The following is a 27832-nucleotide window of genomic DNA, read 5'->3' on the forward strand; positions in this document are numbered from 1 at the left end:
TAATTTATTAATATAGCCAAGACAAAGGTGCTGGCAGAAAGGTAGAGTCTTTCAGGTATGCATAAAGAAGCACAAAAAATGGGAAATGACAGTTACTTAAAAGAAGAGAAATAATAGCAATCATCTCTCTCCCTCTCCTTTTCTTTCCTGCTCCCTCCCTCCTCTTCTACCCTTTCTCTATAGATAAATAGATAGATATAGATATGGCACTAAATTTGATTAGATATTTTGTATAACTCAGTCATTTTTTGTTAACAAGTATTTCAATATAATTTGTAGCATTTATGTAGCACATTGCCATTAGTTGAACACTTTTTCACATAATATGTCAGTAACTGCTCATAGCAACTCTTTGAATCATACACAGTAGTATCATTAATTAAAACATGCACAAATAAACTTGGAACTATCAATCTAATGATGCACTGACATTTCACATAGTTATTAGGAGAGAAATTCAAATCAAAATCCCTTAACCAACTCTTAGAGGCTTCTTCCAAAGCATTTTAACAAACTATTGAGAATCACCTTATTTTGTGGACCTGTGATTTTATTTAGAAATAAAACAGTCAGAACAGCATATGTTAATAGAAGAATGAACTAGAAAAAAGAAGAAAAGGAAAGAAGTAAAGTTTGTAAAGTTTAATTTAAGGAAAGCAATATTGTATTTGCTTAAATCTTGGAAATAAAAAGACACATATTTGAAGACAAGTGTCTTCTAGAAGTAGCTTGATGTGTTTTGCACATAGCCTGTTTGCATTGAATTTAGACAAGTGGGTGGAGAATGCCATAGTACAGATATCCCATGTTTCTCAACATGAGGAATGACTTGCTTCTTCATATGTAATTGGGGGGATGGCTCAAGAGCAGAGTGAATTTGTAGTCACAGTACCTTGTATGAAACTTAGCAATTTTTAGCAGGGATAATCTTAGAGTTATTATCTATTATATGAGTTGAGGGTTCTTTCCAGACTTGAGATTGCATATTTTTAATGGAATGCCAGACCTATAACTGCAATATTTATCTTGAAGACTTAGTTTTATAATAGCTTCAGGAAGACAAATTAGGTTTATATTTATAACTCAAATATTTCCCCAGAATATATATATAATACCTTAAGGATAACTTATACACTATTTTTAAAAACAAAACTAAAAATATTAAAAAAAATTTAAAAAAATTAAGATTTTAGCTCTGTTCTAAGAAAATTAGAGATACCAAGGGAACATTTCATGCAAAGATGGGCTCACTAAAGGACAGAAATGGTAGGGACCTAACAAAAGCAGAAGACATTAAGAAGAGGTGGCAAGAATACACAGAAGACCTGTACAAAAAAGATCTTCACAACCCAGATAATCACAATGGTGTGATCACTCACCTAGAGCCAGACATCCTGGAATGTGACGTCAAGTGGGCCTTAGGAAGCACCACTACGAACAAAACTAGTGGAAGTGATGGAATTCCAGTTGAGCTATTTCAAATCCTAAAAGATGATGCTGTGGAAGTGCTGCACTCAATATGTCAGCAAATTTGGAAAACTCAGCAGTGGCCACAGGACTGGAAAAGGCCCGTTTTCATTCCAATCCCAAAGAAAGGCAATGCGAAAGAATGCTGAAACTACCGAACAATTGCATTCATCTCACACGCTAGTAAGGTAATGCTCAAAATTCTCCAAGCCAGGCTTCAGCAATATGTAAATGGTGAAATTACAGATTTTCAACCTGGTTTTAGAAAAGGCAGAGGAAATAAGACCAAATTGCCAACATCCACTGGATCATTGAAAAACCAAGAGAGTTCAAAAAAAAAAAAAATATTTCTTCTTTTTTGACTATGCCAAAGCCTTTGACTGTGTGGATCAGAATAAACTGTGGAAAATTCTGAAAGAGATGGGAATACCAGACCACCTGCCTGACTCTTGAGAAATCTATATGCAGGTCAAGAAGCAACAGTTAGAACTGAACATGGAACAACAGACTGGTTCCAAATAGGAAAAGGAGTACATCAAGGCTGTATATTGTCACCCTGCTTATTTAAATTTTATGCAGAGTACATCCTGAGCAACGCTGGACTGGAAGAAGCAAAAGCTGAGATCAAGATTACTGGGAGAAATATCAATAACCTCAGATATGCAGATGACACCACTCTTATGGCAGAAAGTAAAGAAGAACTAAAGAGCCTCTTGATGAAAGTGAAAGAGGAGAGTGAAAAAGTTGGCTTAAAGCTCAGCATTCAGAAAACTAAGATCATGGCATTTGGTCCCATCACTTCATGGCAAATAGATGGGGAAACAGCAGAAACTGTGGCTGACTTTATTTTTCTGAGCTCCAGAATCACTGCAGATGGTGACTGCAGCCATGAAATTAAAAGACACTTCCTCCTTGGAAGGAACTTTATGACCAACCTAGACAGCATATTAAAAAGCAGAGAGATTACTTTGCCAACAAAGGTCCGTCTGGTCAAGAAATCAAAAAACAAATCAAAATATGCATAGAAACAAAAGAAAATGAAAACAACAACCCAAAACCTATGGGACACTGTTAAAGCAGTGCTAAGGGGAAGGTTAATAGCGTTACAGGCTTACCTCAAGAAAAGAAAAAAGTCAAATAAATAACCTAGCTCTACACCTAAAGCAACTAGAGAAGGAAGAAATGAAGAACCCCAGGGTTAGCAAAAGGAAAGGAATCTTAAAAATTAGGGCAGAAATAAATGCAAAAGCAACAAAAGAGACCATAACAAAAAGCAACAAAGCTAAAAGCTTGTTTTTTGGAAAGATAAACAAAATTGACAAACCGTTAGCCAGACTCATCAAGAAACAAAGGGGGAAGAACCAAATCAACAAAATTTGAAATGAAAATGGAGAGATAACAACAGACAACACTGAAATACAAAGGATCATAAGAGATTACTACCAGCAGCTCTATGCCAATAAAATGGAAAACTTGGAAGAAATAGACAAATTCCTAGAAAAGTATAACTTTCCAAAACTGAACCAGGAAGAAATAGAAGATCTTAACAGACCCATCACAAGAACGAAAATTGAAACTGTAATCAGAAATCTTCCAGTAAACAAAAGCCCAGGACCAGATGGCTTCACAGCTGAATTCTACCAAAAATTTAGAGAAAAGCTAACACCTGTCTTACTCAAACACTTCCAGAAAATTGCAGAAGAAGGTAAACTTCCAAACTCATTCTATGAGGCCACCATCACCCTAATTCCAAAACCAGACAAAGATGCCACAAAAAAAGAAAACTACAGGCCAATATCACTGATGAACATAAATGCAAAAATTCTTAAGAAAATTCTGGCAAACAGAATTCAACAACATATTAAAAAGATTGTACATCTTGAACAAGTGGGCTTTATCCCAGGAATGCAAGGATTCTTTAATATCTGCAAATCAATCAATGGAATACACCACATTAACAAATTGAAAGATAAAAACCATATGATTATCTCAATAGATGCAGAAAAAGCCTTTGACAAAATTAAACATCCATTTATGATAAAAACTCTCCAGAAAGCAGGAATAGAAGGAACATACCTCCACATAGTAAAAGCTATATATGACAAACCCACAGCAAATATTACCCTCAATGGTGAAAAATTGAAAGCATTTCCCCTAAAATCAGGAATAAGACAAGGCTGTGCACTCTCACCACTACTATTCAACATAGTTTTGGAAGTTTTGGGCACAGCAATCAGAGCAGGAAAATAAATAAAAGGAATCTAGATAGGAAAAGAAGAAGTGAAACTCTCACTGTTTGCAGACGACATGATCCTCTACATAGAAAACCCTAAAGACTCTACCAGAAAATTACTAGAGCTAATCAACGAATATAGTAAAGTTGCAGGATATAAAATTAACACACAGAAATCCCTTGCATTCCTATACGATAACAATGAGAAAACAGAAAGAGAAATTAAGGAAACAATACACCATTGCAACAAAAAGAATAAAATACTTAGGAGTATATCTCCCTAAAGAAACAAAAGACCTATACATAGAAAACTATAAAACACTGATGAAAGAAATCAAAGAGGACACAAATAGATGGAGAAATATCCCGTGTTCACGGCTTGGAAGAATCAACATTGTGAAAATGAGTATACAACGGAAAGCAATCTATAGATTCAATGCAATCCCTATCAAGCTACCAATGGTATTTTTCACAGAACTAGAACAAATAATTTCACAATTGGTATGGAAATACAAAAAACCTCGAATAGCCAAAGCAATCTTGAGAAAGAAGAATGGAACTGGAGGAATCAACCTGCCTGACTTCAGGATCTACTACGAAGCCACAGTCATCAAGAGAGTATAGTACTGGCACAAAGACAGACATGTAGATCAATGGAACAAAATAGAAAGCCCAGAGATAAATCCACGTACCTACGGACACCTTATCTTCTACAAAGGAGGCAAGAATATACAATGGAAAAAAGACAACCGCTTTAACAAGTGGCACTGTTTATAATAGCCAGGATATGGAAGCAACCTAGATGCCCATCAGCTGTGGTACATATACACTATGGAATTTTACTCAGCCATAAAAAGAATTCATTTGAATCAGTTCTAATGAGATGGATGAAACTGGAGCCCATTATACAGAGTGAAGTAAGCCATAAAAAGACTAATACAGTATACTAATGCATATATATGGAATTTAAAAAGATGGTAAGGATAACCCTATATGCAAAACAGAAAAAGAGACACAGATGTACAGAACAGACTTTTAGACTCTGTGGGAGAAGACGAGGGTGGGATGTTCAGAGAGAACAGCATTGAAGCAAGTATACTATCAAGAGTGAAATAGATCACCAGCCTGGTTGGATGCATGAGATGGGTGCTCAGGGCTGGTGCACTGGGAAGACCCAGAGGGATGGGATGGGGAGGGAGGTGGGTGGGGGGATCGGGATGGGGAACATGTGTATATCCATGGCTGATTCATGTCAATGTATGGCAAAAACCACTACAATATTGTAAAGTAATTAGCCTCCAATGAATAAAAATAAATGGGAAAAAAAAAAAGTAGAGACATTATTTTGTCAACAAAGATCTGTCTAGTCAAGGCTATGGTTTTTCCAGTGGTCATGTATGGATGTGAGAGTTGGGCTGTGAAGAGAGCTGAGCACTGGAGAATTCATGCTTTTGAACTGTGGTGTTGAAGACTCTTGAGAGTCCCTTGGACTGCAAGGAGACCCAACCAGTCCATCCCAAAGGAGGTCAGTCCTGGGTATTCACTGGAAGGACTGATGTTGAAGCTGAAACTCCAATACTTTGGCCACCTGATGCGAAGAGTTGACTCATTGAAAAGACCCTGATGTTGGGAAAGATTGAGGGCAGGAGAAGGGGACCACAGAGGATGAGATGGTTCGATGGCATCTCTGACTCAATGGACATGGGTTTGCTTGGACTCCAGGAGTTGGTGATGAACAGGGAAGCCTGGTGTGCTGTGGTTCATGGGGTACCAAAGAGTTGGACATGACTGAGCGACTGAACTGATCTGAACAGACTTTGTCCATGTGGGCAATGTTACAGCCCCTCCACTTTTGCTGCTAGTGGTCGGTGACTCGGATTCCTTTGTAGAAATGGTCAGTTTAAAGATAGTTTGATCTATTTTCACACTCTGGCTTCATGGAACACCTTGCAATCTAGTCTTCTTCAATTTAAGAGTCAAAATCTACTTAAATTCCTAGTATTTTTGTGTTTCTCCATCTTACCACATGAAATAATTTTATCATCTGATCCAAACCTATTCTTTATAGGTCCACAGACCTTGCTTTCTAGTATTTTAAGCACTCTTATTTCTTGTTTAAACAGATTCTTTCATTTAATGCAGACACTCATATTTTTCAACTGATAGTGATTGCATTCCATATGCATTTTCAATCAATTACAGTTTTCTGCTTACTCTAGCAATTTACCTTTCCTGAAATAATTGATCTCTAGTTCAGTTCTTTTGTCTTTTTCCCTATCCAGCCCTAGTACTTTTTCTCCAGAAGCTCTCTTCCGTATCTTAACCAAGTGGCTGGTTTTTCGCAAACCAAACTCCTTACCCTGGTTTACAAGGCCAGTGATCTGGCAGTTGTTCATCTCTCTTATCTCAGTCCAGAACATTCTTCTCCCAGTCCACTGTACAGTTTCATTGGCCATTGTGATAATTCTTGATCAGCCCAAGGTGATTCCAGATTGAGGCCTTTGGAATGCTCTTTACTCCTGATTTTTTATGACTAGCAACTTCTAATATCTTGAGATCTGTTTAAATTTTGCTTCCATATGTAAATCTGTAAAAATCTAAACATAGTAGCATTTTTTATTCTATTTAAACTTTCTGTGGATTACTCATATCTATATGATATTGAAATCATTTATGTATTTGTATGTTCTCTGTCTCCCACATAAGAATGGGTGATTCATTAAAGTAGGTATGTGATCTCTTTTATTCACTAAAATATCCAGCACCTAGAAAAGAACTTGACATATAATTGCAACTCAGAACATATATGTTGATTGAATGAACAAGTAAATGCATGCTCCATCACTCCAGATCTTCTTGTTTGTTAATTTGGCTGAGGGCAAAATCTCTCAACTTTATTATAACTGAAGCTTGAAGGATATGTAATAGCTTCATAATCTTTTTCCTAATTTCCTTCCATAGACCATAAAGATTTTAGGGAATATATACCTGTATATGTTCATGTGGCCTGCCCTGGTGGCTCAGCAGTAAAGAATTTGCCCCCCCCCCCCACCAAAAAAAAAAAAAGAATTTGTCCCAAGTGTAGGAGACACAGGTCGAGACATGGGTTTTATCCCTGGGCCAGAAATATCCCCTAGAGAAGGAAATGGCAACCCACTCCAGTATTCTTGCCTGGGAAATCCCATGGACAGAGGAGCCTGGTGGGTTACAGTCCACAGGATCACAAAGAATCAGACATGATTGAGCAACTGAGCATGCACATATTCATGTAAAAATAATAGAAAAATAGTCACTTTGTCAACTTGGGTACAAGGAGAATGATATTTTGCAATTTGAAAGGTTGGAAAAGATGACATTGGAGGTGGCTTTTTAGATATTTTAATTTTTGGCACAGCTGTATTTGGCCTTAAAACTTGTTACTTCTTTTGATACCTTTTCATTCACACAAACTGTGAAAATAGCATTTGATTACCTTTAGCTAGATATTTTAGTGTACATACATTATAATGAGTTTAAATAAAAATTTGTTTTAGGGTGGTGCCTTAAAGATATATTTTAAACTTTTTCATTGTAGATGGATTGTTTGACAAATTTCTTAATATCATTTTTGCTTTTTATAACGGCTGTATCATTTGTCATGATTTGGAGGAGAATGTGTTTTTCACTCTTAATTTTCAAATACTTTAGATACCAAATAATTTTAGCACGTCTGTATAAGCTTCTAGTGTTAGAAAGATGATTATAAAATTCTCTTACTTTATCAGACTTCTTAGTTTCTCTCCTGACTGTTGAATGGTAGCCATATAGCATCATTATCATGGTTTTAATATGCATGTTATAATATGTTAAACTAATTATGTAATGCAAAATTGTTTTCCTTGTAAAATCTTTTTCTTTTCGTTAGCAGGAACATTATCACTATCACTCCTATTTATTACACTAGTTGCAATTAGTATAGAAAAGTGTATCTGTACCAATTCACACACACACACAAAAAATTCTGTACTTAAATTGCTCTGTTTTTCATAGTATAAAATGTATGACTGTTCTGTGAATATTAAAAATTAGTCATGTGTGTGTAATTTTATTTTTTCATTATTGTCTTGGTCTTCCATATTTATCCATTTATGTAATATGTACCATTTGTCAGTGAAATCACTGTGTATATATATGGCAAAAATGTATGTATATCTTTTTCATCCTAATGTCTGCCACAAACCTTAATACAGCATCTTTCCAAAAATGTTAAATAACCTGAAACATATAAATAAATATAAAATAATCCATGTAACAACTCAACAAACAAAACTAATAAAAAAACTTTCTGAAAGTTTCTTAACCCATTATTATATCAAGCTTTTTGTGTGTAAATATTTAATTCAATAACCAATATTTCCATTGACACAGACATGAGTGCCCATAAATTGTTAACAGAATGCTGTGAATCTATAACAAATATAATCATTATGTTTTTCAGGCAGCTTTCTCTGCTTTCGATCATTATAGTTAATTTTCTAATTGTTGTTAGGAGTTAGGATGAGGTTTTTGGGTTACTTAAGATCGTGATTAACTAGGACAGAGTTACACAGTCCATATCGCGCTAGCAGTCAGGAGATGTGAGCTCCTTAGGTCCAGGGTTGTCTGTGGGCCTGGGGTGGTGGCGTCCAGGGCCTCGGGCCCGCAGCAGAGAGCAGCCTTGGGAATAGCCCCAGCAGGGCTCCTCTGAGGCCGGCCTGAGCTGAGCGGAGTCTGATGGTGCGCCCTGCGGTCCCCGCAGGTGGCAAGCACAGTGAACGACATCCAGCCCTCGCGTCTCCACTGCGACATGCTGAGCGCGGCCCAGGAGGCGCTCTTCCTCCTAGACACCTCCTTCAGCAGCCAGCTGCGGAGCGCGCCACTGCTCATCGCGGACCAGGGCCCCGTGGAGCTTCCAGAGGAGTTCGTGGTCCAGGTGCCCATGGAGCTCAGATCTCAGCCCAAGGTGCGGCCAGTGGTCGGGAGAGAGGGCTGGGGGTGGCTGGGTAGGGGCTCCGGGGAGGCTCGGCCCCAGGCTGTGCCCCAAACGTGTCTTCTCATAGACCTCTGCATTAGCTCATTGTGGCCGATGTTTGCAGCCAGTGAGATACTGACCTGTTGTTGAACAGTGCATGCTTGTTCTACATTAGAACCTCATCACTATTTCAAAATGTTTGACTTTAAATTTCCGATGTGGTTTGAAATATTTTCACAGGAAGTTTAAAATTACTCTTAGTGACCATGTCAACGGTTGTAAATTTGAATGGTTGTAAAAGACACAGTTTAACATTTCTGATCATCTGTTTGAAAAACTATTCCCATCAGTGGAAAGTGGAAAGATTTTTGAGGAGATTATGGTGAAAACATCTTGGTTAGGAATTGTGTGTAGTCATTTAAAGAGTCCATCCTGATAGGAAAGTGATGGTTGCAGAAGCAACCAAATTTTTTAATGGAAATGTTGGAAAGTGCTTTATTTTTATTATTGTCTCTTCAACTGGAAAGTACAGTGTGAGACACCCAGCCTTTGAAGTTCCAATGAGGAAAATTATGTAATATTTTTAGAAAATCCAGTTTTAGTCTTTTTCAAAGTACTTCATATATATATTTTTTATCTTTACATAATATTTACTTAATAGAGTTTTTTCTTTTCACTCATCAAACTTTATGAAGACACTCTTATCCCTCTAATTTCTCTCAGGGAACATAATATGTATAATGTAATATAAGATAACATACACAAATATTATTTAATACTTATGTGCTTATTATGTATATACACTATATATATAAATACTTTATTAATAATTTTCTTTGTGTCTGCAACATGAAAGAGGTTGAGAAACATCTGGCAGGTGGAACCATGAGTATCAAGCTTTATCCCAAAAGACAATCACATCTCCTATACCGTAATTTAATAATATAGGAAATACTGTCTAAGGAACCTGAAATGCCACTATATTAACTGATCTTATCATCTGGGCACCATGAAAACTCTCTGGTAAAATATGTTGGAATACTGTATTTTAGTTCAGGGACTAAGGGTTATTCATCACCTTTTTATCAATTTGAGATTTAAGTTCAGTTCAGTCGCTCAGTTGCGTCTGACTCTGTGACCCCATGAACCGCAGCACCCAGGCCTCCCTGTCCATCACCAACTCCCGGAGTCCACCCAAACCCATGTCCATTGAGTCAGTGATGCCATCCAACCATTTCATCCTCTGTCGTCTCCTTCTCCTCCTGCCCTCAATCTTTCCCAGCATCAGGGTCTTTTCAATGAGTCAGCTCTTCGCATGAGGTGGCCAAAGTATTGGAGTTTCAGCTTCAACATCAGTCCTTCCAGTGAATACCCAGGACTGACCTCCTTTGGGGTGGACTGGTTGGGTCTCCTTGCAGTCCAAGGGACTCTTAAGAGTCTTCTCCAACACCACAGTTCAAAAGCATCAATTCTTCTGCGCTCAGCTTTCTTTATAGTCCAACTCTCACATCCATATATGACTACTGGAAAAACCATAGCCTTGAGATTTAAGAGACCTATGATATTTAAACCTAATTCTTCAATTACTTCAGCCACATAGAGTAAGTTTGTGGTGATGTTGGCACTCACAGTGGCTCTTTCCACTCAATCACATATTTTAATTAGTGGCCTAGAGTCTTTCAATTCAGATTAGCATTACTTCCCTGACAGTGATGATTGGGGGTCAGTGGTGGGTGGTAAGTGCATATATTTGTACAGAAGCACATAGAATTGACTCCAGTGTTTGGACAAATCAGGGAAAAGGTATAATATATATTCTTTAAGAATTCTTTTTTTTTTTCTGTTTTGTATTATCATTTTAAATCTGAAATTCTCTAAATTGGGTACAGTTATATTTTTCTCAAAATGTGCTTTAGCAATCAGAAAGTTTTCACCATGATATTGGCTTTTGATTTATATTATGAAACAGTGACCCAAAATTAATGTGGTTTTTTTTTTAATTTGCTCAAATACATATGTGTTCATCACAATTTCTAGTACTAGTGAAGAAGAAATCTAGAAATTAATTTTACTTTTTGAGTAGATGTTATAAATGTTTAAATCAGCAACGGTAACATAAACACAGAAACATACACACACCCCTGTTGGCAATTCAAACCAGCAGTCAATTAGCATAAGTTCTTTCCTATAGTACTTTTTACTAATATGTTGGCTGAATTTATACGTTCCACAGCTTTTACAGCTTAATAAGATTTTTCTGTATTACTAGCTTTTGCTTTTTTGCCATTTGTGTGTCAGGTTACATTGTAGTAAGGGGATTAAGTCACATTTTCCTATCTATTTACAAATAGGAAAATTGAATTATATTCTATTTTGGACAGAGACAAAAATGAGAATATCAGGAAACCTTTACTTGATCTTGTAAATGAACACTTAGGTAAATATCATGTGATTTAAAAGGAGCCTAGGTTATTATGTTAATCTGCTATGATGAGGTAATACTTTCTGAAAGTCACTTTTGTGCAAAAGTAATTTTATCAGTCAGAGAGCAACTAAAGGTCATCTTTGAATTCTTCCTATAGAAAGAATAAAGAAGATGAAGTAAATATTACAGGGGCATAATCTTTCTTGATATGGAAAATAGTACATACAGCTAGAACACATGAACTGGTATTAAATATGAAATTAAAATAAGAGATATCACATTACTTTGAGCTCTTCAAACTGAAAAGACATGAAAGAATTCAAACTGGAAAATGTCAGTGAACTCCAGCTTCCTCCCTTCTTCTACCTGCTTTTCTAAAAGAAAAACAACAGTCTGTTATAGAAACAAGATATTTTAAGATACAGAAAACTCAGAGAAATATAAATAGTAGAGCTTGATATTAATGCAGTCTTTGATTGGAATACAAAATTGATATTACTTTAAAAAAAGTTAACCTCTGTTTGTTCTGTGGATAGCCAAAGGAGCAAATAGAAACCCAACAAACACAGCCTTTACAACATAACAAAACCCCTTTTATTTATTTGAAATTAAGCATTGCCCTTTTTTTCCCCTTTATATTCATTTGATTCCAGATAGCTAATAGCAGCTCTTGTGAGTTAACGAGTGTTTGGATTCACAGGAATTAGGACTGCACAGCAGAGCAGCAAAGCATAAAGAATTAAAAAACATTGTCCTCAGAAGACATTTTTCTCTTTAGCATATTAAGGCAGAAGGATGTCTGAGGGCAGATTGCACGGTTAATGACTAGATATCAAGACTTTTCCTTGAAGCTAAAGGAATGTTAATGTGTTTTTTATCAGCATTTTCCTTGCTTTAATTGTGATTTTCGTGCAGATGCATAAAAAGTTCATTGAGATGATCTACACATAAGCCTCCTGCAAGCCACACGTGTAGTGTGCAGCGTTCATACACGTGTTCTCTCGGAGTACAGCTGAAGCATTTCCATCCTGACAGGTCATAAAAACTCTAGTAGTCCGTGATCATTTTTAAGCTTAAGCTTACCTTTTGTGGGAGTCAAAATGCTTTTACAAGCAACTTGTATAGTCTCTCAGTCCCTTGATGAATCACATTCACCTCTGCCATCACTAATTTTTTTTTTCCATTTTCCCCCATTCTTGGGTTTTTATGTTTATAGATGAGAATTCTTTCATGCTAATTAAAGTCTATTTGATTTTTTTTTTTTATTGCTTTAAACACAAGTCAGCCTTTAAATTCGTCTGCTGCTGCTGCTGCTAAATCGCTTCAGTCGTGTCTGACCATGTGTGACCCTATAGACGGCAGCCCACCAGGCTCTGCTGTCCCTGGGATTCTGCAGGCAAGAGTACTGGAGTGGGTTGCCATTTCCTTCTCCAGTTAAACTAGTCTGAATACTGGTAATTCCTTCATTCATTCTTGCCTTCACTTATTTTATTTTATTTTTTTTAATTTTTTATTAGTTGGAGGCTAATTACTTCACAACATTTCAGTGGGTTTTGTCATACATTGATATGAATCAGCCATAGAGTCACTTATTTTTTCCTCTTTCAATTGTTCATAGATGCATGCTGGGCCTTGCTCTAAAGTGGCAGGAAGGCAGAGATGGAGAACTAACAAATTTTAATGGTATTGGGAGATAAAAATAATACATTGTGGCAAAAGTTTGCTAGAGGATATCACTTCCTTGCACCCAAAGAGGCAAGAGCTTTGCTTATAAAGTACTGATTAACTTATGCCCTTGTATGTGTGTGTGTGTGTATTTGATGGTAGGTGCTATCTGTAGGGGCAGTGTTTTAAGAATTCATAATTCTGACTTCCCTGGTGGTCCACTGGTTAAGAATCAGCCTTGCAATGAAGGAAACACTGGGTTGATCCTGGGTCGGGGAAGATCCCACATGCCATGAAGCGACTAAGCACACATGCCATGACAGTTCAACCCGCGGGCCAGAAGCCTGGCACTGCAGGAAGACAAGCTGCCACAATGAGAAGCCCTCACAATTCAACTAGAGAGTAGCCTGAGAGCTTGCTTGCTGCAAGGAGAGAAAGTCCAAGAGCAAAATGAAGATGGAGCAGAGTCAGTAAATACATAATTAATTCAAAAAATTTTAAAAAATAAATAATTCTTTTGGAAATCTAAGGACTATTAAGCACTGGACCTTGGTTATCAGTAAATGATACCAGGGGATTTTTTTCTCCCCCCATGGGCCTAGTTCCTCTTTGATTCTTCTCTAGCTTTCTGGCAGCTTTCTTTGCTCATTAACATTGTAAATGACTGCCTGCCTGAATTGTACACTACTGCCCTTAGCAATAGCACTAACCACCAGCTGGCACTGGTCTTGCCTTTTAGTTTGAATTTCCAGAAAGGACATTTACTCCTCATTAGTTAGGCCTGATTAAACCCCTGGTTTAATTATTCATGTCACTGGTCATTTTAGGATGTAGGGCCATATAGAAGCAATTTTGTAGTAAAGAGGCAATACTGAGACGCTATTACAAAAGTGAGTATAAAGTCCAATGGTACACGTAAGGAGAGTATCAACTCAGTTTTGGAAGATTGGAAAAGATGCTCCTGAAGAAACAGGACATTTAACCTGGGATCTGACAGCCAAATAGTAGTTAACCAAGTCTAGAGGTAGAAGAAGAAAGATACTATTAATTTTTAAAGAAATGGTACCAGACCACTTTACCTATCTCCTAAAAAACCTGTGTGCTGATTAAGAAGCAACAGTTAGAACCAGAAGTGGAATAACTGACTGGTTCAAAATTGGGAAAGGAGTACAACAAGGCTATATATTGCCATCCTGCTTATTTAATTTATATGCAGAGTACATCATGCGAAATGCCAGGCTAGACAAATCACAAGTGGGAATCAAGTTTGTGGGGAGAAATATCAACCTTAGATATGCAAATGATACCACTCTCGTGGTAGAACGTGAAGAGGAACTAAAAAGTCTCTTGATGAGAATAAGAGAGGAGGCCTGAAACTCAGCTTTCAGAAAACTAATGGCATCTGGTCTCATCACTTTATGGCAAACAGAAGAAGAAAGAGTGGAAACAGTGAAGGCTTTTCTTTTTTGAGGCTCCAGAATCACTGCAGATGGTGACTCTAGTCATGATATTAAAAGACACTTGCTCCTTGGAAGGAAAGCTATGACAAAGCTAGACAGTGTATTAGAAAGTAGACATCATTTTGCTGACAATGACTGTATAGTTCAAGCTATGGTTTTTCCAGTAATCATGTATGGTTGTGAGAGTTGGAACATAAAGAAGGCTGAATGCTGAAGAATTGATGTTTTTGAATTGTGGTGCTGAAGACTCCTGAGAGTCCCTTGGACTTCAGGGAGATCAATCAGTCAATCCTAAAGGAAATCTGTCCTGAATATTTATTGGAAGGACTGATGCTGTAGCTGAAGCATCAGTACTTTGGCTACCTGATGCGAAGAGCCAACTCATTGGAAAAGACCCTGACGCTGAGCAAGGTTGAAGGCAAAGGGAGAAGGGGGCGGCATAAGATGAGATAGTTAGATAGTATCACTGACTCAATAGACATAAATTTGAGCAAACTTTGGGAGTTAGTGGATGACAGAGGAGCCTGGTGTTCTGCAGTCTATGGGGTTACAAGGAGTTGGATATGACTCAGCAATTGAGCAACAGCAACTAATATAGAAACAGGAGTACACAGGCCTAGTTCAGAAAGGATAATATCTATTTGTTTGCCCAGAAATAATCTACAGAAGGTAAATATGGCATGATATAATGTTATGAGGAGTTTGGAATTTCTCTGATGGCAGTAAAGGTAATATTATGTTAATTTTAGAGGAATTGAGGGAGGAATGAACTGCCATCTGCATTTGACAAATAAACTAGAGGCTTCAAGGCTTGAAATGGGAGATTTATTCATTAATTCAGATAAGAAATGATGTGGCACTGACTCTGGGAAAGAATGACATTGGTGATAATGAGAATCTATTGACAGGAGTTATAGGATTCATTGGATAAGTGAGTAAGACAGAGGGAAAACCCAGAGAAGACTACCAAGTTTCTATCTTGCATGAGTATATGAGGAATGATCCTATCACTTACTGAGATAAGAAAGACAAGAGGAGACAGAGAATGTTGATAAGGAATGATGGTGGTGTTACCCAAACATTTACAAATGACTTCTTCAATACATTACTTGGAATAAAAACCCAGGTTTCTGGTTCTGAATTTAAGAATGCTCAACTTAAAAATAATATGTTAGTCTGAAAAAATATATATAAATGCCATTAATTGAGCATGACATTCTCATTAAAAAGAAGAAAAAAATTATTATTCTTCATTAGGTATTCTATTTTGCCTTAGATTCTTCAACAAATGAGCGTCTGGTAGGCATTCAGGCATTCCTTCTATCTAATACTTCCCAGTAATACCTCGCAGGGCTTTAATGGAGCCAAGATGTGATTTGATTTTGAACTCTCCTGTGTTGCCGTGAAACCCTATATATGTTCTTTTGGAATGTATACTTTTCAGTACTGTGGCAAAGAGGCAAATTGAATGAGGTTAATACAGTTGATCTGCAGGCCTAAATATATTTGGCATTCATTCAGTCCTTAGTTCAGTGTTCCATGTCAAAATTCAGAAAGGAAGTAAGAGATTAGTCTCCTCATATTTGGGCTCATTAACAATGTAACAGACAACATTGTTTAATGAAATAATAACAAAAAATAATCTTCATGTGCTTTTGAGAATACCTCAGAGATGAATCTTTATGTATACTTTTGCCTAATTAAAAATGATTAATAAAACAGAATATCTCTTGATGGCATTGTAAAATGATGTTTTATCTTAAGGAAATGCTTGATCAATTATTACTCAGTTATTAAAAAGAATACATTTGAATCAGTTCTAATGAGGTGGATAAAACTGGAGCCTATTATACAGAGTGAAGTAAGTCAGAAAGAAAAACACTAATACCGTATGAAGTTGCTCAGTCATGTCCGACTCTTTGCAACCCCATGGGCCCACCAAGGTCCTCTGTCCATGGGATTTTCCAGGCAAGAGTACTGGTGTGGGTTGTCATTCCGTTCTCCAGAGGATCTTCTCAACCCAGGGATCAAACCTGGGTCTCCCACATTGTAGGCAGACGTTTTACCGTCTGAGCCACCAGGGAAATCCATATTAACATATGGAATTTAGAAAGATGGTAACAATGACCCTATATGTGAGATAGCAAAAGAGACACAGATGTAAAGAACAGACTTTTGGACTCTGTGGGAGAACGCAAGGGTGGGGTGATTTGAGAGAATAGCATTGAAACATATATATATATATATATATATATATATATATTATCATATGTGAAATAGATTGCCAGTCCAGGTTTGATGCATGAGTCAAGTGCTCAGGGCTGGTGCACTGGGATGACCCAGAGGGATGGGATGGGGAGGGAGGTGGGAGGGGGGTTCAGATGGGGAACACATGTACACCCATGGCTGATTCATGTGAATGTATGGCAAAAACCACCACAATATTGTAAAGTCATTAGCCTCCAATTAAAATAAATAAATTAATTTCTAAAAATCATTGATTAAGAGTCTCAAAAAATAAAAGCTGCCCTCCCCCCAAAAATAAACACTTTCAAGTCATAGGTCCAAGACCACAGCTGCAGAACTCACCTAGTTGTACATATGAAGGCATTAAAATAAACTGATGGAGGCAGGGGGAGGTTAGCAAAACCTCATTTACTGTGATAGTTGTAAGACAGTGATTTGGAAATGGAGCCAGTTATACCATGATCTCACCAACATGAGAGGGGAGGTCATGGACACTGGAATAAGTGAAGAACAGGGAGGGTAACATGGGATGCTTTAAAATTTACAAGCCAAAGTACATGCATCCAGTAAATAAGATTAGTGCATGCATGCTCAGTCGTTCAGTCGTGTCGAACTCTGTAACCCTGTGGACCATGAGATTCTCCAGGCAAGAGTCCTAGAGAGGGTTGCCGTTCCCCCTTCCAGGGGATCTTCCAGACCCAGGGATCAAACCTGCATCTCCTGCACTGGAAGGCAGATTCTTTACCATTGAGCCACCTGAGAAACCCAGAATAAGATTAGTAGGTAGCACATTTTTCTCTTACCTCAAACTACATCTCCTTCCACACATTTTTTATCTTTCAACCCCATGGAGTTTCTAACAATTTGTCAGACAAGCCCTTTCCCCTTCCTTCCACATCTTTGGCAAGTGCCATTATTTTTGCTGGTTGGCATGTCCTATAGCACCTGAGTCCTCCTCAGCTCAGCTAAAAATTCAATGTAGGACTGCCTCGAATTGATTTTTTCTCTCCTTGCCCTCATCCTTAGCTGTATTCTTGACCAAACAATTTTTATCCTCCCTCTCATTCTGAATTAGAGTGGCCTGAAGATGTGTGTGTGTGTGCATTTGGTAAATAACTTCTCTTCACTTCCTCCTGGCTTTTATATTTTCATTTTATGTAAGCAATGATCACAGGAAAACCTGAGCCTTTTTTACTCTTCAGTTCAGTCGCTCAGTCGTGTCCGACTCCTTGCGACCCCATATGTTTTTATACGTGTTACTTATATTGACTTTGATGAGTTATTCTTCTAGTATGTTCTCATGTTCTTACTCCCCAACTTTTGAAAATCTGGTTTTTATTTTGTTATTACATTGCAATCTGAAGTGTATAGGTTAAGTCCAGGAATTCAGGGGGAGCTAAGGAGATGAAAGAACTTGTAACAGAAGAACAGAGATAAATGTTGCTACAAAAATGGAAACACTCTGCTTTACAATCTCAGTCTTTTGGATATAACTGTTGCTGCAAAAGAATAGTATAACATGGCCTTCAAAGTGCTTTGTTAGCTTCTTGTTTTACATGACAGTGTAATATTATTTCAGATAAAAGCCCTGTTCATATTTATTTCTTTCAGTGAGGTTTGCCAGTTTAAACAAAATGTCAGGTCGAACTGATATGCAAAATTTATCATTTGGACACCACCCTTTAGAATTATTGTGTGTGTGTGCTAAGTTACTTCAGCCATTTCCGACTCTTTGCAACCCCATGAACTGTAGGCTGCCAGGCTTTTCTGCCCGTGGGATTCTCCAGGCAAGAATACTCGAGTGGGTTGCCATGCCCTCCATCAGAGATCTTCCCTACCCAGGGATCGGACCTGAGTCTCCTGCATTGACAGGCAGGTTCTTTACTGCTAGCACTAACTGGAAAGCCCTTTAGAATTATTAGGTACACAATATTATATTTTTACATGGGAAGGATAATAGGTATTTAGGAAAATAGGTAAAGTATTGAGGTTAAAAAAATAATAAACTTTCTGGCTTAAAATGTGATATTTTAAATATTTCTTTAGGATCTTGTTTCTTCCCCAAATGGTATAAATACTAGAATGATGTATCCAGTGGAAAATAAATGCATTCATGAGATTGGCCTTCATATATTTCCAGGAAAATATGATAAACACTTTTCTTTATGTTGCATAAATTATAAATTATTTTCCCTTTCCATCTGACAAGTAAATTTTGAGTAGCTTTTCAAAATGCTCATGGAAATTATATTTTTTGCTATTAAAATTTTCTTGTTACCAAGAATTTGTATCATGAAAAATAGACACAAAACCTTGACATTCTATCCCCAAAAGAGTTAATTAGGGATATATAAATTATTTCATTAATTTATTGTGTTTGCCACATAATAATAATTGTGTATATGTTCCAAAGAAATAGGTTTTACCCTTCCAGTCACAGGTGCTTTTCAGAATAAATTATTTACTGGAAATTTTTTTCCTTTTTCTTATGTTTCCCTTCAACCCAAGTAATATGTGATAGTGAGAAAGATCTGAAGTGTATTCCAGATACAGAGAGGAAGTTTCCATTATATTTATAGAAGCCTTAACTTCAAATTAAGATGAAAGGGAAGAGGAGGGCAGGTGTTGTTTTGCATAGAATATCATACATTCATAGACTGGTTTATGTCTGGTTTTTAGATTTTTGCATTATTCATGTATGTCTCCAGCACAGAAATGCATTTGGTGCATTTGGTCAGGCACTCTAATTTATTATTTTTCTCTTTCATATGTATAGTTAGCCAAACTGATAATTTCCTTCCCAAGTAATACATCCTAACGAAGCAATTCCTTTTTCTTAATCATTATACATGTCTTTAACTCTCCACCATTTTGTTTTTATTGCTATTGAGAGGGTAGTATTATGGAATTACAGTAACTGTATGAAATTTAGGGTCACACAGATTTGAGTTCATTCTCACCAGGGGCTTCTGTGGTGGCTCAGATGGTAAAGAATCCACCTGGAATGCAGGAGGCCAGGGCTCAATCCCTGGGTTGAGAAGATCCCCTGGAGAAGAAAATGGCAGCACACTCCGTATTCTTGTTGGGAAATCCCATGGACGGAGGAGCCTGGCCAGTACAGTCCACGGGGTCACAAAGAGCTGGGCACAACTGAGCGACTAACTCTTTCAGCTTTATTGTTTATTAACTGTATTAACTGAGGCCAAGGACGTACATTTTTAAAAATCTTCATTATCTCATCTGTATAGTGAACTAATAAAAGTATATACATTGTTGTTCTTATGATTAAGCATCATATGTAAATATATCAAATATGATTAAGCTCATAGTTTTTGAGACCTAGTATGCATTCCTTTTTTTGGTGTTGTTTTATAATAATCATACCATAGACATATAATGCAAGATCCATGATAATTTTTCAATGAACTATTTAGTTTCTTTTAATATTTTTGTTGACTTTGGAAGAGACAAAATGCTGTACTCAATTACTGGCTTCATGTTTCTGTCACAATCATGGGTTCATAGCTAGGGTAACTGAAAACTGAGTGTAAGTATTTTGATGAGAAAATAACTTCAGTTAATTTAGTTTACATATTGGCTTTTTCTATAATGCACATAGAACCCTCTCTAAGGCTATTTCTTTCCTCAAGGATTTACAGTCAGTTGCTGGTGACAGAGAGAGTTGGCAAACCATAGGCATTTGACTCAATGATTTGGTGAAATATGGTGTCATACAACCCCCAGGGAATGGAATGGCTCCCCACTCTACTCTTTTTGTTAGGAGAACCCCATGGACAGAGGAGTCTGGTGGGTTACATTATGATGGGGTAATACAAATGCTGTCGTATTTTAAAGGAGGAAGAAATGGCTTCCCTGGTATGAGCTGGGGATTTTGGAGAAAGGAGTACAGGTAAAGCTAAGACAATGTGGAATTTTTTTTTTTTATTTCTAGATTTTGATGTGAACTATTTTTAAAGTCTTTATTGAATTTGTTATGATATTGCTTCTGTTTTATGTTTTGGTTTTGGCTGCAAGGCATGTGGGATCTTAGCTCCCTGACCATGCCCTGCATTGAAAGGCAAAGTCTTGAAGCATTGGACCACCAGGAAAGTCTGATAATGTGATATTTTAACTAACTCTTGAAAAATCCCCAGAATCATTTGCAAGCTTAGATGGGAGGTGCTGGCAGTGGAAGATGTTCCAGGGAATTGAATTATGTGAACAAAGTTATAGGTGAAGAAAATTATGACATTTTCATCAAACAGTGAATAGCTTAGTTTAACCCACAATAAGGGAATAAGGAAAGAAGTTTGAAAAGTAGTTCGTAGCCATCTTGTAGGGGGTCTTAAATGCCTGGGTGAGACTTTGTATGTAATTTTGTCTGTCATAGGGATTGTTTGGAAGCTTTTGATCAGAGTTGCAGTTTAGAACTTGTCAGGATTATGTAGGAAGGTTTGTGGTAGAGAGAGACTTGAGCATGGGGAGATCAGTTAGGTTGTTGCCCTAGGGCAGAAGGTAATGAGTGTCTGAACTGGAGAGAAAGCAATGGGGATGGAAAGAAGAGGAACAATGTGAGAGATGCACAGAAATTGAATCTGCAGTGCTTGACTACTAATTGGATGTAGGAAGTGAGGATGAGGGAAAAATCAAAGATGCCTAGAGGACTAGGCCATTCATAGAGTTAGGATGACAAGAGTAAGCTTTGGTTTTCAGGGGGAAAATGATGAATCTGATCTTAGAAATATTGACTTAGATGTATAAATGAGAACCAGACTTTGAAATATTAATCTAAATATTGAGAGAAGTTATTGCTAGTAATAGAAGTTAGACATTTTTATCATAAAGGTGATAGATAGTTAAGGTTATTGGGGTTTAGGAGATTGTCAAAGCAGAAAAGAGAATGAGCAAGAAGATATCCTGGGGGCACACTTTCATTTAGAGAAGGGAATATTATAAGCCAGTGGAGGGGTAATCATATCATGGGTTGATACAACTGGCAAAGGGAACTCCCAAACTTTTAATATGCTTTACCACTCTGGCAGCCTCTGCTGATGCTAATCCACAGAAAGCTCTTAAATGCATGATAAGATGATGAGAGAGTGTGAGCTAATAAGTGACAAAATGAAAGTATTTTTGATTCTCACTGACAGATTTGTGATGTGATGATCTTTCTCAAATATCCTCTAGCAAGTAGAGCTTATGATAGATGATTAGATTTATTAGTATGTATGTTGGAATTGGGGGTAAATTGATTATGTCTAGTGATTTTCTTCTATTTTGGAATTTTCACATATTCTTTTTTCATCATGGTTTAGTTGTGAATCATCAGGCTAAGGTAGTGCAGGAGAGGACACATGTTAGAAGTATGTAAATTTTTTTAAAATTTCAATTTCTAGAATATTGTAATACTGTTTGAGATTAATAGAAAAATGCTGGGTTTTTTTTATGAGACTTGGAAATTAGTAATTAAGCTAAAAATGATATACTGTAATACATTTTGACTGGTTGGATCTAAATACATGCAGTCAATGGCAAAAGAAAACAAAAGCCTTGTTTAAACACTTATATCACTTTAAAATTTAAGAATTATACAAAGCAGATTGATTTTTAAATTTTATTTGAAACTGCTGGTCTTGTGAAAGAGAAATTTATTCCTACAGTTTCACATCTGAAAGGAAAAAAGATACCATTTGTTCATCTGGTATTTATAAATTTTCTTTTATTTATATTAAGTAACGTGATTATTTATAACATTAGAAAAATAATATGATTATATTGGGAAGATATTCTGCCAGAATTATTTGACTAGCCTATGAAGATGTGTGTTTTGTTGGTTTTCTTCTTACTTCTTACCTATCTTTTATTTGTCCTGTTATACAGATTTGTTTACCATCTTAAACGTCTATGACAGCATAGTGTTGTTGAAAAGATACTTGTATGAGGTCCATCTTTTCATTTCTCACATTCTTAGTCAATATATACATAGGTGCATATTCACAGGAATTTAAACAAAATAAACATGGTTATGTAATCCATGGATAGGACTATACTAGAGTAGATGTAAGTTAAAATCTTTCTTTGTATTGCATTGTAGTTCAGAGAATGTGAAATTTTTATAAGATATTGCCTTACATTAAAGGAAAGTCGTCACTAATTGAAAACTTCAAGGCTTGTTTTATTTTTTGCATTGCATGATGTATTTACTTCTTTGCATTTATTGTATTTATTTTTTGCATTGCATTTGCGTGATGCATTCACTTGTTTTCCCCTTAACATATTGTAATTACACATTGAGTTATGGGGGCACATGACAGGGAAGGTGACGAGGTATTTTGATAAAGCCTCTGGGAATCTCAGGTTCTGAGCCCTGCCTAACTTAACCACTTCATCTCTTTCAATTCCTCATATCTGTGCCACGTTTTTAACTCTGTGGAGGTATGGTGGTTGTCTTAATTTGTATTCTCACTATGCACTTCCCTCCCTTTTCTGCCTTTCTAATTCCCATTCATACTGTGGTGCTTGGCCCCTGGGATAGGACACAGTGGAATTTGGTGATGAACAGGGTGGTTTCTTGGGCCAGAATGCTCTGCATTCAGTCCTGACTCTTCTACTTGCTAGATGTGTCACCTCTTTATGCCTTCCTTCTCTTATTTTTCAGATAGAATAATAGCAATACTACTTCATAGGGCTGTTATGAGCACTGAGTGAGTTAGAAAACGGTACAGCATGCAGTAACAATAAATGTTAGTCCCTGTTTTCCTTCTGTTCTGTTTTGTTCTATACTGTGTTCTTTGGTGTCCCTTCCTCCGGGAAGCCTTCCTCAATCCCAGGAGGCTAGGTATAACAACATTATTGTATCTTGTCTGTTTACTCATGTGTTTTCCTCCTTGGACTGTGTTTAAGAACAGCGGCCTGTCTTTCATTTTTATATCTCAGGCACCCAGAATTGAGCATGCTGTGTGGTAGGCACTCACATTTGTTGAATGAGTAAATAAATTAATGAGATTTGAGAGATATGTGCTGTTGTGTGGGAATTTATATCAGTGCAGTAAAAGCCTCTATGTAAACTACCAGACAAGTGAAATTATGACTGCAAGGCACACAGACCAAGGCATCAAGATTCTGGAATTACATGCTTTATATAGTCTGTTGTGGGAAGCCCGTTACAAAGCTGTAGGATACGTTTGCACAGATGGGACGAGTTCCACTGGATGGTTGAAAAGGTCTCACTTTCTTAATTCTGTTTATGCAGTGTCACGATAGCCTCATTCACTTTCTACTTCGTCAGCTATTTCTGCTACTGATGTGGTTACAAAAAGCAGATAAACAAGGAAGTTCAGTGTTTGGGAAGTATCTACAGGTAACACTGGCTCACTTTATTGGAGAGATGCAGAGACTTGTACACTTCACTGCAACTATACCCTGCTGTTTACCGTGTTGGGCTGCTGTGGCTTATGTCGGCCTTTTTCAAGAGAAGAACACGTAGCATCAGAAATGGGCCATAACAGGTATAACTAAGGGATGCAGATGTAGCCTCTGCTGCTGCTGCTGCTAAGTCACTTCAGTCGTGTCCGACTCCGTGGAACCCCATAGACGGCAGCCCACCAGGCTCCCCCGTCCCTGGGATTCTCCAGGCAAGAACACTGGAGTGGGTTGCCATTTCCTTCTCCAATGCATGAAGGTGAAAAGTGAAAGTGAAGTCGCTCAGTCGTGTCTGACTCTTAGCAACCCCATGGACTGCAGCCCACCAGGCTCCTCCGTCCATGGGATTCTCCAGGCAAGAGTACTGGAGTGGGGTGCCATTGCCTTCTCCGCAGATGTAGAGGGGAGGTAACCATCAATCTAGAGGTGAAATAATCTGGGCTTTATGAATGTTTAAGATTTATGATCTTTATATCCCTTTCTAAGTAACACTCTTATTTGTTCCATTCTTGTAATTGTTCCATTAATTCTGTAACATGTATAAAGGTTACTAACTTACTCTCTATTCTTCATACATTTTATGAATTTTACCTGTGTCTCCCAAGTTACTTGCTTATACTTAATGTATATTTAACATATAAGTTTTACCTATACATTTGTTTCTTATATCTATAGCAGATTAAATGATCTCAATTGAAGTAGCAAATACACATTGCATGTGTTATGGCTAACCATAATCTCTGGATTTCAAAGAGACCCAGCTTATACCTGTTGTCCTCCAATAATCCTTAATAGTATCCTCTCCCATTCTCAGAAGTGTCCCGTTTTGAATGATAATGTATTGGGTTGGCCAAAAATTTTGTTTGGCTTTTTCCATATGATGTTGCAGAAAATCTGAATGAACTTGTTGGCCAACCCAAAATATTGCCACCTTAGTATTAATCCACCATCTGTTACTTGTGTAACTATGTAAATTGAGGTAAGTTACGGAATACCCCATCTATACCATTAGTGGATTAGCTATTAATTGTAAAGCCCTTGCAAAATCCAAAAGTCTTTGATACTAAGGAAAAAATGCATAAACCATTTTACTTCATTGAGGCTATTCATATAACTACTATCCTGAAGACAAGTACATTTTTCCATTAGAACTGGACCTAAATGCAGGTTGCATGTAAATGTTTGCATTAACTACTTTGAATTATACAAAATTACAGTTTTAATTTATACTTGAGGTGAAATGTTTGAGACATTATGACCATCAACTTTAAAGTTGAAAAACTAAAAGCACTTTTATTAATTTCTTTAAAAATGGAGTATATTAAATAAAACATTTTGAAACTATTATATGTGGTTTTTAAAATACTTTATGGCTGTGAGTTCAACCTCTGCTTGTATTCTTATCTATATATTGAATTAAATGGTTGGCAAGGAATACTGGTTTTTGAAGAAGGTAATAACTTCAGTTTTCAATGTGATATATTTTCAGATATCCATAGCCAGTTCTGTAGGGATTTTGAGAATAATGGGAATTAAAGTCAATCAGATTTTTAGCAACAGATTTGGATATCATCTACAGAGAGGAAATCACATAAATATATGAATTGTCCCAGAAGGGTTAGTGTAGATGTAGAAGGGAAGTGAAGAAAAATTTGGATAGCACATTTTTTACTGGTGAATTAATTCTTGCTTTGTGGGTCTTTCAAGATTGACAACTAAAAATCTTACCAGAGGGTAACTGAATTTTCTGTACTCTGCAAAAAGAAATCTTCCTAGAATATATGGATATCTGAACTATTTCATTTTAATGCAACATTGTTTATTTTAGTTTTTTTGATGGGTAGAAAATCTCATGGCCCAGGATTGAGTTTGTTGAACACAGATTATAGAGAGGTTTTACTGTTTGGAATTTTGCACTTATATATGGTTATTCCAGTTTGAAGGGGCTGGGGTAATACAGTCATCTATTATTCAAGTGTCCCTACACCCCTGCTTAGGTGATGACCTGACACCACTGGAAAAAATGATTCTACCAGTGTGATCTTATACCACATTAAATTTGAAAATACCAGGAGATTTGATGGGTGATTAAATAACTTGAGCTCAGTGGAAACCCTCCTTTTTGTAGGTGGATGGAGAAGCAAGATTGATGGAAATGTATTGATCTGTGTATACCTAGCAGTTTATAGGAATTCGTATAGGTGTAGATGATAACACTTGGCACTCAAATATAGTAGAGAATTTATCACACTGTCACATTATAGTTATGTATATATGTACCTTTTTCTCCTTACCTGATTACAAAAGTCTTGAGGAAATTTTATTCATCATGCATTTGCCTGGGTTCTTAATATATTATCTATGACTTTGGGTATTTATCCAATAAATATGTCTTTAATCATATAATAACTGTAATACAAATAGCACAATGTTTGTGAGCTGTAGACAACCATTTATGAAAGCAGGAGGTTACTGATACAATACTGACATTCTTGTATGGCATATCACTGATGAGCTTATTAAGCAAATAAAATGAGTGTGCATGTTTGCACACATGTTCTTTCACAGACCTGAATCTCACTTAAATAATTAGATGCTTTGCTCCCATCTCTACCCTGCAGGAAACATGTTTTTCTCCTAGTTTAACTTGTGTTATCCTAACAGGCTACAGTTCTGATTTTAGTTGTTTGCTTCTGGGCTTTGTGGAAGCTGCTCATTAATTCCTTTGGGGTTCTGGAGGGGAGGAAAGGTAAGTACCTTTCATCATCCTATGATAGCCTCGGGGGTTCATTCAAGAACCTCGGTGGCTTGCTGTGGTGAGAGCAATGAACAGCTCTCCAGTTAGAAAGACATTATAATTAAAGCATTTAATTTCCTTCCTTCAGCAAGCTTTTACTATGAACCTAGTGTGTGCAAATGAATGACTCTCTTTAGATAAATAATAGGGATCTGAAGATTTGACTCCAGCTTGGGAAGAAATGATAAACCAATAAATAAGACAGAAGATGGAATAGAAAGGAGAGCAACCCTGTTGTAAATCATTAGAGGAGAAGGGATAATTGTTGGAATAAAATTCCCTTATATGATATGCTCTCTGATTTTCTAATAGTATGCCTTGCATTTCCTCCTGTCTGCTTGACTTTGCCCTTAGTAATTCCTAAGAAAAGCAGACGGATCTTTTTATTCTCTAGTATACTTTTGTTAGCCTGTGGAAGTATTATTTTTTACCTCCCATGATACAGTGTCCGTGTTTCAAATTAAGGTGGTATGTTTTCTACCACATGCATGTAAAACAAGGAAAGGATCATTTTGGCTTTCTGAGCAAATAACTTACTTGATTCAGTTCTGTCTGTTTTATAATACTGAGTCGTTAACAAGCTAAAACAAGCTAAAAATATTTGGCAGAGTTGGCGGTCCCTTTCCTTAGGTGAGATCTTGGAATCAGAAAGCACGCCTCAATTTATATGAAGGTCACCGGTTTATACGGAGTGTGTGAGGAAAGGAGGCAGTCAGATATGCATGGCTGCATCTGGACAGGAAAAGCATTGCGTTTATAGCCGCACCAGCTCTTGCTTTATCTTCAAAGTTGGAATAAAAGCTTGTATGACTTGGAGTGGAAAAAAGTTTATCAGCAAGATCATTAATAACTTGGTACTCAGCTTTTCAAGTTACAATTAGCTGCTCAACAGCTGTGACCTTCAAGAACTGCTCATTATTGTTGGTCTGATTGTTCACTCCCACTCAAGATCTCCTTTCAGAAATAGTTTCTCTGACATCATTGACCCCCAGGGGTCAGAGTGAGAAATGAGTCTTCAAGCATTCATTTGTAAGTCTTGTTTTTGCAGGATGCTATCTATACATGTGTGGATGTGGGTGTGTGTCTGTGTGCGTTTGTCTAAGGAATTCAGCCGATGGTGAATGTT

At 37.0% G+C, this 27832-nt stretch overlaps 1 protein-coding gene across 14 annotated transcripts in view; it reads left to right on the forward strand.

The window, feature by feature from the left end:
- ADGRL3 (adhesion G protein-coupled receptor L3) overlaps window positions 1-27832 on the forward strand; it is a 709244-nt gene that overhangs the window by 151020 nt on the left and 530392 nt on the right. For 11 of the 14 annotated variants that reach the window (XM_043447764.1, XM_043447769.1, XM_043447767.1 and 8 more), the window contains exon 3: window positions 8478-8681. The exons of the other annotated variants lie outside the window; for them this stretch is intronic. In XM_043447764.1, coding sequence (XP_043303699.1) covers window positions 8478-8681 — 204 coding nt within the window. The remainder of the gene's footprint in view (window positions 1-8477; window positions 8682-27832) is intronic. 14 annotated transcript variants of the gene reach the window in all.

The sequence above is a fragment of the Cervus canadensis genome, chromosome 26 (assembly GCF_019320065.1).
Source record: "Cervus canadensis isolate Bull #8, Minnesota chromosome 26, ASM1932006v1, whole genome shotgun sequence".
NCBI lineage: Eukaryota > Metazoa > Chordata > Mammalia > Artiodactyla > Cervidae > Cervus > Cervus canadensis.